Raw genomic sequence first — 15,517 nt, forward strand, 5'->3', positions numbered from 1 at the left:
CATCTTATCCTGAAATTTACTGCAATTTACTGTGATTTTTCAAGATGTATGCAAACGAAATTTCGTTCTGTACGCACTCTGTGCATACAAAATGACAAATAAAGTTGTCTAAGTCTGAAATAAACACTTGAAGTACATTGCTGTATGCAATGAAACTATATAAGTTTTGCTTTTTGAACTGAATTACTGAAATAAATTACCTGTTGAGTGATATTGTGGTTTATGGAGATACACTTGTACCCAATATAGGTCCATTAAAACAACCAGCACACTTCTCTAGTAAGAGTAAAATTATATTTAAAAAGAAAATATACAAATCATTTTTTTGGACGGTGATAAATGGAATCTCTGTGGATATCTCGTCACATCATTATATACAGCCAACATTAAATGTACTCCAGCCAAACCTGTCGTGTTCTTTGTCCACCAGATGGTAGCGGGCACGGAAGGCCACAAGCCGAGCGTAGTAGGCCGGTGCCGGGATGGAGACGGAGCGGGTACAGCGAACGTACGTGTGGCACAACTGGTATGTTAGAATCTGCAACTCGTCTGCCGTGAAGCGATTGTCGTCCCATAGGACGTAGTAATGAGACGGGCGGCTGGTGCCCTGGGGACACAGAGAGGCGGGATGTTCGGTGAACGTGTGTGCGTTTTAAAAAAATAAATAGGAGAGTAAAACAATGAGAACATTTCAAGTTGGGTTAAAGGTAAAGGTGTGACCAGCTTGAAAGCGTTTGTTAAGCCGACCTGTATGCCTGCGTGGCTGCACAGGTAGAAGTCGAACTCAAAGGGATGAGTGATGCTGGTGTCCACGGTAGTCCCTGCAGGTATGTTCCCACTCTTCCCAATCTGTCAGAGAAATCAGAATAATGAGTAATTACACACAAACAACTTATAAAAATAGAAAAAAAAATTTTGCCATAAAACTGGGCCCACCCTTTCAGATTTGTCGGCACAGAAGAGGCGTGTGTGGTGGCGCTTCTGCACCACGATGTAGGTGATGCCGGGCTGGTAATCCTTCTCCAGCTTTATGCACGCGTCTCTGATGGCCAGAAGCTCATAGTGAAGAATCTGAACACAGGATATTCAGTTAGGACTAAAGCTGAGGGGAGAAAAAAAATAAAAATAAATCACATAAGCATGTAAACTTTAAAACACACCTGAGGCAACTGTCCCTCTGGAACCCCGTCTCTGTAGAAGATGATCCTGGTGGGCTTGAAGCGGGTCGACTTGTAGAACTGGATGAGCAGCTCCCGCACCATGTAGGACAAGTCCTCGATGATTTCCTGCCTGGGTCTCTGGACACGCACCGTGGCACAGTATCTGCTGGGATGGGCGTCCATACTGCCTACCACCTGGAGGAGGGAGCGGGAGAGGAAGGACAAGCGCTGCGTGAGGTATGAGGCGGCACGCTGCATCCGCCTGATCCGGATATGAAGGGCGACAGGGACGTGAGCTGATTCATTGTGTTCTCAAAAAGATTTAAATACAGCTTGTTGTTTGGAAATGTAAGCAAAGTACAGCAGCTTCAGTCCTTCTTCCTTTTCCCTCCGTTTGTCCTTTTATGTATCTGAGCTGTAGCGTCCCCTAAAGGCCACACCTGGGACCCGAGAGGCTCGGCATTAAACTTTATTTATTTGTCATCTGTCGTCTCCTTACACCGGATCACTCCAACGTACCCACTCACCTCTCCCGTGCTCGGGCTGCGTGACTCAATCATCTGTCACGATTGCTAGGCAACAACCCAGCCAACCACAGCTGAGCTGAGGTCAAGCGCGGACGAGAGTTGACGTCATTTCCTCTGAACGTGAGTCAGTGATGAGCCATTTGTTTCCCAGCTCCGCCCTTACTACTCCCCCCCACCCCCCCACCCCCTTTTGTTTAAAACTATACAAAAAAAGAAATAAAATAGCAGCTTCACCCTCTACGTTTGTCATGACAAGGCAATAAATCCAGAGTCAGGCTGTGCGTCAACCGTGGGATAATAGGACTGGCAGACGATTTCAAAGACAAAAAAAAATCTAATTATATCTCCTCTGATCTAAGTTAAATTTAATGGACCTTTGTGGTTTAATCATTGATTAAATAAATGACAACAGCTAAGAAAAAAACAACAACATTTAAGTTGTGTAAAAGGTTAAAGGTGTTTCTCTATAACATACCATCTATAGCTGCGTTGTTCTGCTCCGACCTGCGATTCAGAGCGCCGCAGACACCCAGTGTCACTGTTACCAAGCAACCAGCGAGTTCTCATGGAGATCTTAAGGTTATTTGCATTATTTACATGTCCTTCCTATTTTTATTTGACTATAAACGGATTACTCTGACAAACGTGGCGTGACTGAAGCCAACGCGGAACAAAGAAAGCACTTTGGAAAGCGCTGGGAAAACGCCGCTAAATAATTAACTGCTACATTAACTAAATTCATGGTATCGTGGTTTTGAAATGTAAATAAAACTAGGGAATGGTGTGATTTTCATTGCTCAAATATTGTCAGAATGTTCAGATTTAAATTATAAATCTGTTCCATCCAATATTACATCGTTTTTCCAGCTTTTCTATACGAGGAATAAGATGTAAAAAAAATAAGCCTTGGTATGGGATTTACCAGCGATTTAAAGCCCTCAGTAATGAGATTGCAGGGCTTCCATCAGGGTTTTCTTCAGCTGTATGTGCAACAGAACAACAGCACCGCCCTCATCTAGCTGTTGCTGCACACTGCCGGTCAGTTTTGCTAAAAGCAGTGATGATGAGATGAAAACTGGAAACGCTGAGGATTCCCATCCAGTTGCTCATAACGGGTCAATTGGCTCTACTGTGCCATCAAGTGGACAATAAATGCATAACAGGCAGAGTGAAGCTTTAAACTGAAGAAACAAAGTCTGACTATGATTTTAATCTGTCGTCATGATGCAAAAGCTGAATTGAAGTAGAAACAAGTAAGGGCTGAGGGTACACCTCATCGAGTAAAAGAAATCTCTGTTCCAAGCTAAAATCCAAATATTGTAAACCTCGGCGACGGGCCCAACCCATGACTCAGCAGGGAACAGAGCAGAGTTTCACCACTAGACCACCGGAAACCATCCAATCATACCGGTCACAGCTCGTTGCTAAAATATCTTTTGACGGAGCAGGGATGTAGTGAGTGAGTCAAAAGAGTTTTTTTTCTTAAGTAGGGATAAACTCTTTTCTGCTCGTTCCAACGAGGCTTCAAACGTCACCAGCTACGTCATCAAAACCTCTGCCAAGGTCACTTAACACACACCCTGAACACTGCAAAAACGGACCTAAAAATAAGTAAAATGTTCTTAAAATTTGTGTTTTTGTCCTAGATTTAGGTAGGTAAATAATATTATCCGCCAATGGAATGAGTATTTTGACCCCTAAAATAAGATAATTAGACATCCTGCACTTGAAATAAGATAATGGAGATGAGTTGTTCCTATTTTAAGTGCAAAAAATATTATTCCATTGGCAGATTATCTTATTTACCTGCTCAAATCAAGGACACACTCATTTTAAGAAAATATGACTTATTTTTTGTTCCGTTTTTGCAGCGTATTGTGGACACGCTGGGCGCGTCACTAACTCAAACGATTTTGTCATTTGGAAAAGATTTCCAGAAAACACAAACAGCCATGGGGTGGAACCTAAAGGAGCGCGACCCGTTACACTCAGCAAGCTACGTCTGGCATCTCTGTTTCGTTTTTATCTGCCTTTAGTTTTCTCTGGAAAGCACTTTGAAAACGACAATCGAAAGGATGGTACGCAAAAAATTATTACATGTATTTATTATTATTATTATTATTATTATTATTATTATTATTATTATTATTATTATTATTATTATTATTATTATTATTATTATTATAGAATGCCTATTTAACTAGGTACTAGTCAGTCTCCCTAAAAAGCACCTAGAATCCACTATGATTTTTAAGTAAGTCTACCCTTCAAAAACAGAAATAAATGTCTCTTATAGGTAAGATTAGATCTGTGTATTATCTTACCAGCAGCCAAAATAAAGTTTACTTCCCAGTTTAAATAAAAGTGATAAGACCATGTTATACATTTCTGTTTGAGAGCTTTGTTTAAATACTGTGAAACTGTAAAATAGTTCTACTGACTCAGTCCCATCAGAGCCAGAAGCAGTGAAATGCCCACAGATTGGGGGGTTTAACGTTCTCCTGAGACAATGTAACAGAAATAAACAGTGATATAGTTTAAGGTTTGTGTGATTTCAGGCACTTACAGCAGTAATGGAGGGCTTCTTGCCATCTCCAGCTGGAGGGTGCGTGACGTCCGCCCCCAGGAAGATAACCGGCTGCTGAAACACAGCTGACCTGACGGTGCACATGGGACAGTGGAGGAAAATTAGGACTGCTGATCAAGGAAGGTTTGCTTTTTAAGAGTCCTTACATGATGCTTTACTGACAAAACAAAATTTACATCTAAGAGAACTTCCCTCACCATTTCCTTACAGTAAACCTTAGGAGGAGGACGTGCATTTTATTGAGAGAAAAAGAAGACTGTGCATTAAACTAATGTCTATTGCAAGTATACTGCAAAAAAAAAAAAAAATAAGGGGACACACTTGGAGTTACATTGTGTTGTTTAAGTGTTCCCTTTATTATTTTGAGCAGCATATATAAATTATTCACAGCAGCTCCTAAGTTTTAACCATCTAAATTGCACCAATTGTTAGATAAATAAAATAAAATCACCGTTGGTGAGGGACCAGGATGTTGTTTATTCCTCCCAGCTTCACGTTGATCTTTAGGCAGAGGTTGGAGAGGGTCTGAGGCGACGTCTTTACCACATTCTTGACTTGGACACACTGCGTGGCCATGCCGAGGAGAGTGTCTCCCACACGTTTCACCTCCGCTGAAAACAATATGAGGAGAAAAAAAAATCATTGGATCACTTAAAGACTGTGGGGGCATTCTTTTGATAAATGTATTGTGATCATCATCCTGTCTTGGTGCCATGTTACGGCGCTTTACAGCCGAGTGTACATCCCTACTCCTTTAAAGAACCCGAGTATTTCCTCCCCTGCTGTTAATCCGCATTATTTTCACAGGAATAATCAGCCAATCATTTACTAGCAACTGAATAAAATGCAAATAGAGCATCAGGTATTTACACTATTATTAAAATAGTTGCTACACCCAACCGCAGAGTGCACAACTGGTCAGAAATAAACTACCATAGACGGGAGTCTTTCCAGGCAGGATGACAATGATGAGCTGAAGTCCAGAGTAGGTGTTCTTCAGGTGTCTGAACATGGGCTCCACGCTGTCGGCTCCCTGGGCGTATTTACAGAAGCACGGCTGGCCCTGGATCGGCATTCCGGCATCCTTAGAGATTTTACGCAGCTGGTCTGTGAAGTTCCTGAGTTAAATCCACAGCTCGGTCAGGACAACACGTGACAGCCAGACTACAAAAACACAGCATACTGTATTCCCCTAATTTACTTCACCTTTTCCCAACGCTACGACCAAAATGTTCATGTCATTTTATAGGGACCAACACACGCATTAGCACACATGTGTAAAGTGGAAAGAAAAGGACACGTAGCTTTTTATGATTTAAAAAAAGGAAAGTGTGGCGTGCATTCGTCTTCAACCCCCATGAGTCAGTTTATAAAGCTTTAATTTACTGCCCGTCTCTACCAGACACCATATGCAGGCTGAAAATGACTAAAAATACATTCTTCACTGTAAAGTAACTCAAGCTCAGCCATTTTGGATGAAGGTCTGTAAATATGCTGATGAAGATTCTCAGTGACCCAGGTCATGATCATTCCAAAAAAAAAAAAAAAAGTTAAAAAACAAAACAACTGGACTTTTTTCCCCAAAGTCAAACCTATTGCAAAACACAGCAATCAAACCTGTTGCTGTGTTGCAACTTTCAAAACACTTACAACACAGCAACAGGTTTGATTCCTTCCAATTTTCACCTCAATACTCCATGCAGGTGATCACAACATCTCCCCTGTAAGCCCGGCCAACGATGACCCTAACGACTCCCCATTGCAAAGGGGTGGACCAGTTTTGGTTTAATTTGCATGTCATCTAAGCCATAATAAGGCCTTTTTGGGCAATAATATAAAGCTTGGAACTCCACACGACTTTTGAATTGAGAGAGCTTTCTGGATGGAAGTGAAACGTCTTCAGACTTTGGAAAAAAGTCCAGTTGTTTTGTTTTTTAACTTTCTTTTTGGAAGGTCTGTAAACATTCATTCTGAAGTTATAACTCAGATTCTCATTTATACCATTAAGATCTAAGCTATTCCACTGTAGCTTTGATTGTGTTTGGGTCACCGCCTTGCAGAGAAGTATACCTCAGCCCCAGTCTCAAGTCTTTTGCAGCCTTTAATAGGTTTTCTTGCAGCCTTGCCCTGTCAACAGATTCTCCCACCCGAGGTGTGGCTCGCTGCAGCTGCTCTAGAGTTACCGCCGCCTTCTTGGATTCTTCCATATAAATACAGACTGTGGAAGAACCACAGTGCTGGTACCACTGGACCTCAGTGCAGCACTCGATACTGTCGATCACTGCATTCTATTACAGCGCCTGGAAAACTAGGTCGGCATTTTTGGTACAGCACTCAACTGTAAATCCTACATCAAGGACGGGGAATTTTTTGTGTCAGTAGGTAACTTTACATCGAAGACGACAAAAATCACATATGGGGTTCCCCAAGGGTTCATCCTGGGTCCCCTCCTCTTCAATATCTACATGCTCCCTCTAGCTCAGATAATAAAAAACAACATAAGTTATCATAGCTATGCAGACGACACACAGCTTTACATCACCATGTCACCAGGTGACTATGAACCAGTTCAAGAACTGAGGAAATGCTTAGAAGAAATCAATGCATGGATGTACCAAAATTTTCTTCAATTGAATAAAAACAAAACAATAATTTTTGGACTAAAAGAGGAGCGATAAAAAGTTAGCACACAGCTTCAGTCGCCTCAGCTAGAAACCACTGATCAGGCCCGAAATCTAGGAATAGTGAAGGACTCAGACCTGAACCTTCAGAGTCACATAATGAAGAGATTCTTTATGTGACGATTTGAGACGGGAATGGAGGTTCACCTTCTTGCAGGACGATGATGCAAAGCGTACTGCTAAAGCAACACTTCAGCGGTTTAGGGGGAAACATTTAAATGTATTGGAATGGCCTAGTCAAATCCTGACTTTAATACGATCGAGAATATATGTTTAAACTTCAACGTTGCTGCTCACAAGTTAAAACCATTCAACATGAAGCAGCTGGAGCAGTTTGGTTTTGAGGAATGGGCAAAAATCCCAGTGGTAAGATGTGGCGAGCACCTAGAGAGCCATTCAAAGCCACTTGCAGCTGTGACTGACTGCAAAAGGTGGATTTAGAAAGTACCGTATGTGTATTTGTGTGTATGTGTATCAGTTACATATTTTGTTTGTCGTTTGCTTCACAGTAAAATAAAATAATACATCTTCAAAGTTGTAGGCATGTTCAGTAAATGAAATGCCGCAAACTCTCAAACAATCCACTTTAATCCAACAAAGCATGAAAATTGACAAGTGGGGGTGAATACTTTTGCAGACCACTGTATGAAGATCACTTTTCAGGCTTTTGCTTATCAAAAAAAAAAAAAATTTGGAAAACCACATATCCCTTTACTTCCACTTCACTCCACTCTGTAATGAAAAAAAGAGTTGAGAAGGAGAAGGATAGAGTGAAAAAGGTAAACAAATTTATCCCTTCCTGTTAAACATCTCAACTGAATCTAATGGCTTACATTTTTAAAAGCAAAAGAGATGAATGTTCAGAGAGAAACCCACTTTAATCTTCCCTCCTAAAAAAAAAGAAGAAAAAAAAACTAACCCTTGAGAATCTAATATGCACTTACTTGAGCACCTCCTCTCTGCACTGCTTCTGTGGGGCGAAGCAGGCGATGGCCCACACTTTGATCTCGATGCCGTTGTAAAACTGCTTCCCCCTCATGTCCCACACTCCCTGGTTGGGGGTGGCAATGGCCCGGTTCTGTTGAGGGGGGGAAACCCGGAGGAGCAGCCGTTTAACCCAAAACCGAGGTTTAGTGAAACTACCGACAAAATGAGCTGCGTTTACCCGTCCTCCGTACTGCAGAATCGGCGCTGGCAGCACCCTGCCCGTCACTTCGGCCATGTCGTCCTTCACCTTGATCCCGAACTCCTGGATGTACGGGTCCAGGTTGAAGTTGGCGTTCTTCATCTGAGGAGAGTCAAGGAAGGGGGGGGGGGGGGGGGGGGGGGGCTCATATTTCACTGCCTGCGCCACAAATCACTGAGATATATAGCCTCGTGTCATATGCACGGCCTCCATTAAACGTTCTCCAGAACCCACCAGCCTGCTGATCTCCTCCTGCCTGTCGGGGGCAGAGCGAGCTGTGGCTTTAATCATAGTGGAGGTCTGATTATCTGTCAGCTTCTTGATGCACCGCTGACCGGCTACAATGTTACACACCTAGAGTGAAACAAAAAAAAACACATCGGTATTACACACAAAAGGTAATAAAATCTCGACTTTAACTTTAATCCGCCGACTCATTCCTCACCTCCAGGGGCAGGTAGGTGTGCTTTTGCTCCTGTCCGACTTGTAAACAAGGTAGGTGGGGGTATTTAAGCTGCAAGTTGTACTTCTGCTTGAAGTACTGGGCCACTGTACATTCTACCGTCTGCCCGCTTTCAAGCTGCAGGGGAAACCTGAGCGGAAAAATAACCTGCGTCACTGGTTAGCTCCACATCTGGAACAGTTGCATGTACCATTACAAATGTGATAAATCTGTTTGGAAATTTTCTTAATCTAGTTTCTTTTTAAAAGCTCCCATTCCTTTATAAAGCAGCTAAAACGAAAACTTATTATAGTCGGATGAAGTTTGGGTTTAACTTCAGAGTGTTATTCCCCTTATTCTGTCTTACATCAGGTTTAAATAAACTAAAACTTGTGACGCTCAAATGCAGCTGTGCTCCGTTCGACAGCAGGTTCTTTACGTTTGATGGCTGGCAGGACGTCTGGTGACGTTGCATACTCGATACTTTCTCTTCATCTGTCCGCAGTGCGTCACCTCAACCTTCAGGCCTACAAACAGAAAGAACGGAGAAGCACCGACACAATCAGAAAACCGGGAGAAAAAGAAATCAAACACTGCCAGTTCCTATACAACTATAGAAGTTTAAAACTAAAAACTTTTCACATTATCAATTTTAGTCCTTTTTATGTAGAAATATATTTTTTAATGATACATAAATTTCAACAGGACTTTAAAAAGATCTAAACTGCAAAAAAGTAAAAAAATGTTTTAATCAACTTATTCAATTTCAAATTTCTGATTTTGACATACAAAGATTAAAGCAAATCATCATAAATTTGGCTTTTAGTGTAGTATATAATATACTTGTATATAATTATACGGGTAGTATGTAATAGCTTAGGAATAAAACAAAACTATCTTAGAAGTAAATCGTAAAAGTTTAGTCAGACCTAAACATTTTCAGACAGTTGAAGTTCAATCTGCAAGAAAAATGGAGAATCAAAAGATTTTTTTCCATGCTCCTTTTTCTTTTTCACCATAATCATTCAAACCTGGAAAATACTAAAATCTAATTTTATATTTCTCTAAACAACTGTTTAGGAACTTTAACTAAAGGAGGAAAAAACCCAATTTAAAGAAAAAAATACTGACGACAAACTATATCCTGTAACTTTTGCTACAGTTTAATCTGAATTTGAAAAGATGAAAACATTTGAGGGTGAGACGGTTCGCTCCTTTAGGAGTTCTTTTTTTTTTTTTTTTTTTTTCAGAAATCCTTTAGGAGTTCTGTTATGTTCAGGAGGTCCTTTCCTTCTCACCTTTGATCTCCTTTGTGAAGCGAACTCTCTGCGAGTCTGTCAGAGTCTTGGGCTGCTCATCGATGTTGCGAATGTCCAAAACCTCACACATGAACTCAATTACAGGCTGGGCTTTGTAGAAGGCCGTGGCAGACACTAGAGGGAGACAGAGAGCAACAGAAAACTGATGAAAAAACAAGCTTTCAGCCACACAGGCCATTCATCTAAATGTAAATTAATTTATTAAACACCTTATAAGCAAAAACAACATCACATACTGCTCAAAGTTTTTGTCCCAGAATGCATTTCATAGCATGGCAGTGTCGGTATAAGTCACTTGGATCACTGAATAACATCACACTCTAGTGAATGCTGTCAATAATGACTCACCATCGATGTTAAGCATCATCTTCCACATGGCGGGACGCACGGACTGATGGAAGCCGAACCAGACCTCCCTCCCCCCACCTAGTGGGTGGTAGTATCCTTCAGGAGGGGAGAAGAACGAGCGACCCACTGGAGTGTACCTAATTGGAGGAGAAAACGATGAGTGTGCATATTTTGGCCATACTTTTCTAGGAATGAGGATTACTCCAGAATGAGTAAACAGGAAAAGTTGGTCTCTGAATCCATATTTGCTGAAAAAATTAAATACAGTGTCTTGCAAAAGTATTAATACATCTTCAACATTTTGTCACATTACAACCACTGATGTCTTTTCTTATTTTCTTATTGAGGATTTATTATATAAAATTAACACAAAGTAGCACATATATGTAAAGTAGAAGGAGAATAACATTATATATATATATATATATATATATATATATATATATATATATATATATATATATATATATATATATATATATATATATATATATATATATATATATATATATATATAATTTATTTATTTATTTACTAAAGAAACGAGGCATGCATTAGTATTGAGCTCTCCTAGATTAACACTTTGTAATCTAACACATTTGCTGGAATTAAAGAATGGTGAGACTAAAAGTAGCTCTTAGTGACGTCGGATAAATCTTAAAATTTCCCAATTTTTTTTAATTAGAATTTACCTCGGTAAGAGAAAAGTTATTCACAAAGCAACCTGGGTCTTAAGAGAGCTCCTAAAGTGAGAGAGTGTCACTTTAGGAGTCACTACTCCTAAGACTGTCTTAAGCAGGAAGAAGGCGGAAACAGAGAGAGCTGATTGGCTGATCCACCGCCTAAACAGTGGAGGAAATGCTCACATAAACTTCTTTAACAATCATACAATTATTAATATGTAGTTAAGATAAACTTCATCATCCCCTTAAGAGGAAATGTATTAGTTTCAGCAGCCAGACTGGTTCAATGCACGGCTCTAGTAACGTAATTTAGGATTAGAAAGGATAAAGAAATAATAGAATATTGAATACTCTTTGGAGAAATATCCAAAGAGTATAGTATAGAGCATATTTTATATTTACAGAAATGCTCTGAATAATAAACATTTTAGAAGAAATGGAAAATCTTGCAGAAAAATATATACATTAAAACTCTATAAAAGAGGTGAGAAAGTATTTTCTGTATTGCACATGATGAGATCAGTAGCTTAAATGGTCATCTCAAAGTTTGCTTGTGTGACGGCATCTCCTCTCTGGCTTCTCACTTTCCAGGTTGATGTATAAAAGAGATGCAGAGAGAACGCCGCATCAATCTGTGCTTCAAAGTACGCCTGTTTGCGCCGTGATCCAGGGATTCATTTACCTTTCAACACTATTTTCCTCCCAGAGCGGTGCGGACAGAGGCACTGCTCCTCTTGGTTTTTTTCCACCTTTTTTCTCCATTTCATGTCGGTCGTTTTGTCAAACACAACCGCTTTATACAAGCCGGCCATCCCAGTAAAATGCCAACAGGTGAGTGCACATTAAAATCACATAGATGAAGTAGTAAAATGATCAGTGTGGCGGGTAAACTTAAATCTAAATAATGAAGAGGATGTAAATAAGGTGCGTTCAAACCTTGATGCTGTGACAATTATTTCATTTTGCTAAGGTTCATCTTTATGTCACATAATTCTTAATCCAGTTGGTTAATTTTAATTAACCAACTGGATTAAGAATTATGTTAATTGTAAAGGCAGCGTCACACTTAACAAGGTCAACCAAACGTCCTCACAAAGATAAAAATGTCTGTCGGCTCCTTATTCAGAGTCGCTCTCAGCAGCGATCTGAATCTCTCTCAAGCTAAAACTGCTGTAGGATTTTTTTTACACTGCAAAAACAGATCTAAAAACAAGTAACATTGTTCTTAAAGTTAGTCTATTCGTCTTTGATTGGAGCCAGTAAATATGATTATCTGCCAAAGGTATGAGTATCTTTGCACCTAAAATAAGATAATTAGAGACCCTGCACTTGAAATAAGATGATGGAGATGAATTCTTCCTATTTTAAGTGGAAAAATCTTATTCTATTGGCAAATCATCTTATTTACCTGCTCAAACAAGGACTCACCAGCCTGCCAGTTCAGGTATTCAGCCATGCCTTAGTAGGTGTGCTATTGAACCAGTCCATCAGTTATTAGTGGTTTGATTAAGCAGTGCTTTGTGAGATGTTTAGAACGTGGAATAATGTTTTATGGTCCAACGCTGCTTTAAAGTCATCTAAAAAAAACTCCATGGAACAGAAACATCCTCTATTGTCCCTTAGTGGGGACATTCAGGATAGAAGCTGCTGTTGAGGAGATGGAAGTAGAAAGAAATCCCTAACCTGTCTGTTCTTCCTCGGTCTTCTTGGTCACCGAAGTGCTCTGATCAAACCTGAGACCTTCCCAGAACACCTCTATTTATACTGGGGTTAAATTACACAAAGATGGACTCTGTTTCCCAAATGCAACGGGTTGCAGTGGTTTTTATTTACACGTACCAGAATAAAGGGAGCGAAGATGCACATCACACCTCTGATTTTCATTACTTCCACTTCCACTCATGTCAGCATCAAACTGCGGGTTGATCTCAGAAAACCCCAATAAATTATTCAGGTTTGTGGTTTTAACATGAGAGAATTTGAAAGAGTCATAGGGTGTGATTACTTCTGCCAGGAACTGGATACTCACTTAACGTCATGAAGGGAGTTACTCGATCCCTCAGCATTGCTAAACAGACACGTTTACACAGCTGTCGGCCAACAATCCTATCTCGTTAAAGAATTCTGCTCATTTCAGTGCATAACCCTCAGTGAACGCTTTAAACTGCATTTTATGCTACCAAAAAAATAAATAAATCTGTAAGAGTTGCACAAACATAAAAATCCCTAAATGACAATGTGACCGAACAGACAGAAGCCCATTATGATCCAGCAAAGACAAGAGTTTGCTACGCCGTACCTCATAGAGGCCAAGTGGCGCATCGCCACATCCAGGGCTTGAACCGAGTCGAGGGGGACCTGCAGCCGGCCGCTGACGAGAGTTTCCTGTAGCAGCCGCCATGACACCTTGGCCAGCCAGCGGATGGAAACCTTAAATATTCGATCCTTGCCCTCGCCGGGGATAGTTACCTCAAAGTCCACCTGGAATGACATGAACAGCATGTTATGACTGAAGGCTTTAGTGAAAGAACACTTAGAGTCTATGAGCTTGAACTTTTGCTTTGCCAACATGTTTTCTCCTAAAAAATAGTTTTTAATTCTAGATGCACTTATATCAGGAGAGTTAACACACAAAAGGCTTACAGTAAAAAAGCAATAATACAAATAAAGACAAAAACACATTTCCTCCACTTCAGTTAAAACATGCCACCTTTTTAGGGTTCACATCGAGTGACCTTTGCAATTTATCAATTATTGTCGCATTTTACACAGACATAGGTGGTGTGGGAGTACCAGGCTTTCTGCCAGGCACCCTATGGACTCCGATCAGGCGAGGACTGCATCATCGTGCGATAGTGGTGTACTTGTAGGAACAAGTAACCGGTAAAGTGGTTATTTATAGAAACTATAAAGTGAAGTAAATAAAGTGAGCTCCTCCGCTGGTTTGGTGCTGGAGCTACAGGTAATGACGTATTGATGTAACAGAGTAAAATGTGAGCTTCCACGTTCGGTGGAGCCGAGGGCTGAGCATAAAAAGTTGGATGTAGCCGTTATGCGTTTTGCAGAACCTCTAGAACAAAGAAAAAGTGAGTATCTTGAGAAATGGACACTACGTGTACCTAATAAAAGTAAAGGATGATATACGGGGTTCTCACCGGGATTATTTTTCAGCGGGGGTGCGCGGGGGTGCGCGGGGGTGCGCGGGGGTGCGCGGGGGTGCGCCGTTCCGTTCCCTGGATGTATTTCCAGAGCGGAGCGTGGCATTGTGCAGCTCGAAGGGGGCTTTTCGTTTAGCTAATTAAAGCTAACAAAGTTGATGTGGTTTGGGAGGTTTATAGCTGCGCTGATGCACGTTCAAGAGCTTCACTGACTTTTCTTTGTTGCTCTCAAACATCCGTGTCGTACTGACCGGTACGCTCATAAGAAATGACCGCACCGGTCTAATTTCAGGGTAACTTTGACAACTTTCAGCGTAACGGTCCATTACGCTGAAATGCGCTGGCGAGAACCCCCGATACATTTTATTTGGGTCTTATTTGTAGAGATGCATTTTGTCCCTAACAAGGAGTATTTACAGCGACACAGCTTGAGAAACAGACCTGTAGCTCTGGGCTGATCTGAGAAACCCTAGTTTGAATTTCCCTTTAAAGTTTTACCGCCCAGACCGTTAAAATTTCAGCCCTTTGCAAAATCTGACAGGAAATTGGGCACAAAACCTCTGGTCGGTCCATCTTTACTTTTAATTTGACACAAGTGCCAATTTTATAAATTTCCTGTTATATCTAACATGAAGACTCATCACATAAATAAACACTGACCCTCTAAATCCTTGAATATTTAGTTAGCTGTGAATATTCGGCAAAAAAAAAAAAAAAAAAAAAATCTTTGGTTACTCCAAATAGCCTTTTAGACCTTAATGCGGAGTCAAAATGACTCCAACACGTAACTTTTGTATACATTGTTGCCATAAAGACTGACGTTACAGGAAAGACCTGCAGAGTTTAAAATTTTCAGGTTGCTTTTTCTTTTATAAAACCTCACCGGTGGCTCCAATAAATGTTTTAGATCAAACTCATTTTGACATCACGGATAACCAGAGTTGCCCCCCTTACTCAGGAGATACGGAGGCAACATTTTCTCATAGTGGTCTGCAGCAGGTAGTAATGCAGGCATCATTTTAAAAGCTCTTCAAACAATCCTTCCCACTGAGCGAAACGCCTGATCTTCATCCAAACAAGGCTACAGATAAGCTGTCGATTCCTGAGATCAGCAGTGGCGCGGCACGCTTTACCTTCTCACTCCCAATGGGAAGCGCTAGGACGGTGTAAATATTCTTCTTGCCATCGTACACCGGCTTCCTGTCGCCAAAGAGCTGGGGCTTGAAATGTTGCACCATGTACTCCACCACCTCTCTGCAGGAATTGAGACACAACGTCACAGAGTGAGTTTTTTGACGAGCAGCAGAAAACACGACATCGTCCCACTGAGCCAAACCCCACCAGGAGCCTCTTCAGGAAGCTTCATTATCAAAGGCGGCTCCTAATGTGATCAGGGTATCGATCCAACGGGATGCAGCTGCTGGGC

The 15,517-nt window shown here is 40.9% G+C and overlaps 1 protein-coding gene across 2 annotated transcripts in view; it reads right to left on the bottom strand.

Moving 5' to 3' along the window:
* ago1 (argonaute RISC component 1) overlaps nt 1-15,517 on the bottom strand; it is a 29,872-nt gene that overhangs the window by 3,938 nt on the left and 10,417 nt on the right. The window contains exons 3-18 of one of the 2 annotated variants that reach the window (XM_036135242.1): nt 15,225-15,345; nt 13,233-13,414; nt 10,251-10,387; nt 9,882-10,016; nt 9,023-9,110; nt 8,587-8,734; nt 8,376-8,495; nt 8,121-8,243; nt 7,900-8,033; nt 5,208-5,392; nt 4,726-4,885; nt 4,254-4,344; nt 1,161-1,355; nt 937-1,071; nt 748-849; nt 408-607 (exon numbers count right to left, since the gene is read on the bottom strand). In XM_036135242.1, coding sequence (XP_035991135.1) covers nt 408-607; nt 748-849; nt 937-1,071; nt 1,161-1,355; nt 4,254-4,344; nt 4,726-4,885; nt 5,208-5,392; nt 7,900-8,033; nt 8,121-8,243; nt 8,376-8,495; nt 8,587-8,734; nt 9,023-9,110; nt 9,882-10,016; nt 10,251-10,387; nt 13,233-13,414; nt 15,225-15,345 — 2,256 coding nt within the window. Of the gene's footprint in view, nt 1-407; nt 608-747; nt 850-936; nt 1,072-1,160; nt 1,356-4,253; nt 4,345-4,725; nt 4,886-5,207; nt 5,393-7,899; nt 8,244-8,375; nt 8,496-8,586; nt 8,735-9,022; nt 9,111-9,881; nt 10,017-10,250; nt 10,388-13,232; nt 13,415-15,224; nt 15,346-15,517 lie in introns of both variants that reach the window. The other variant, XM_036135241.1, reaches the window with a different exon arrangement.

This window comes from Fundulus heteroclitus, chromosome 3, assembly GCF_011125445.2.
Source record: "Fundulus heteroclitus isolate FHET01 chromosome 3, MU-UCD_Fhet_4.1, whole genome shotgun sequence".
NCBI classification, from domain to species: domain Eukaryota; kingdom Metazoa; phylum Chordata; class Actinopteri; order Cyprinodontiformes; family Fundulidae; genus Fundulus; species Fundulus heteroclitus.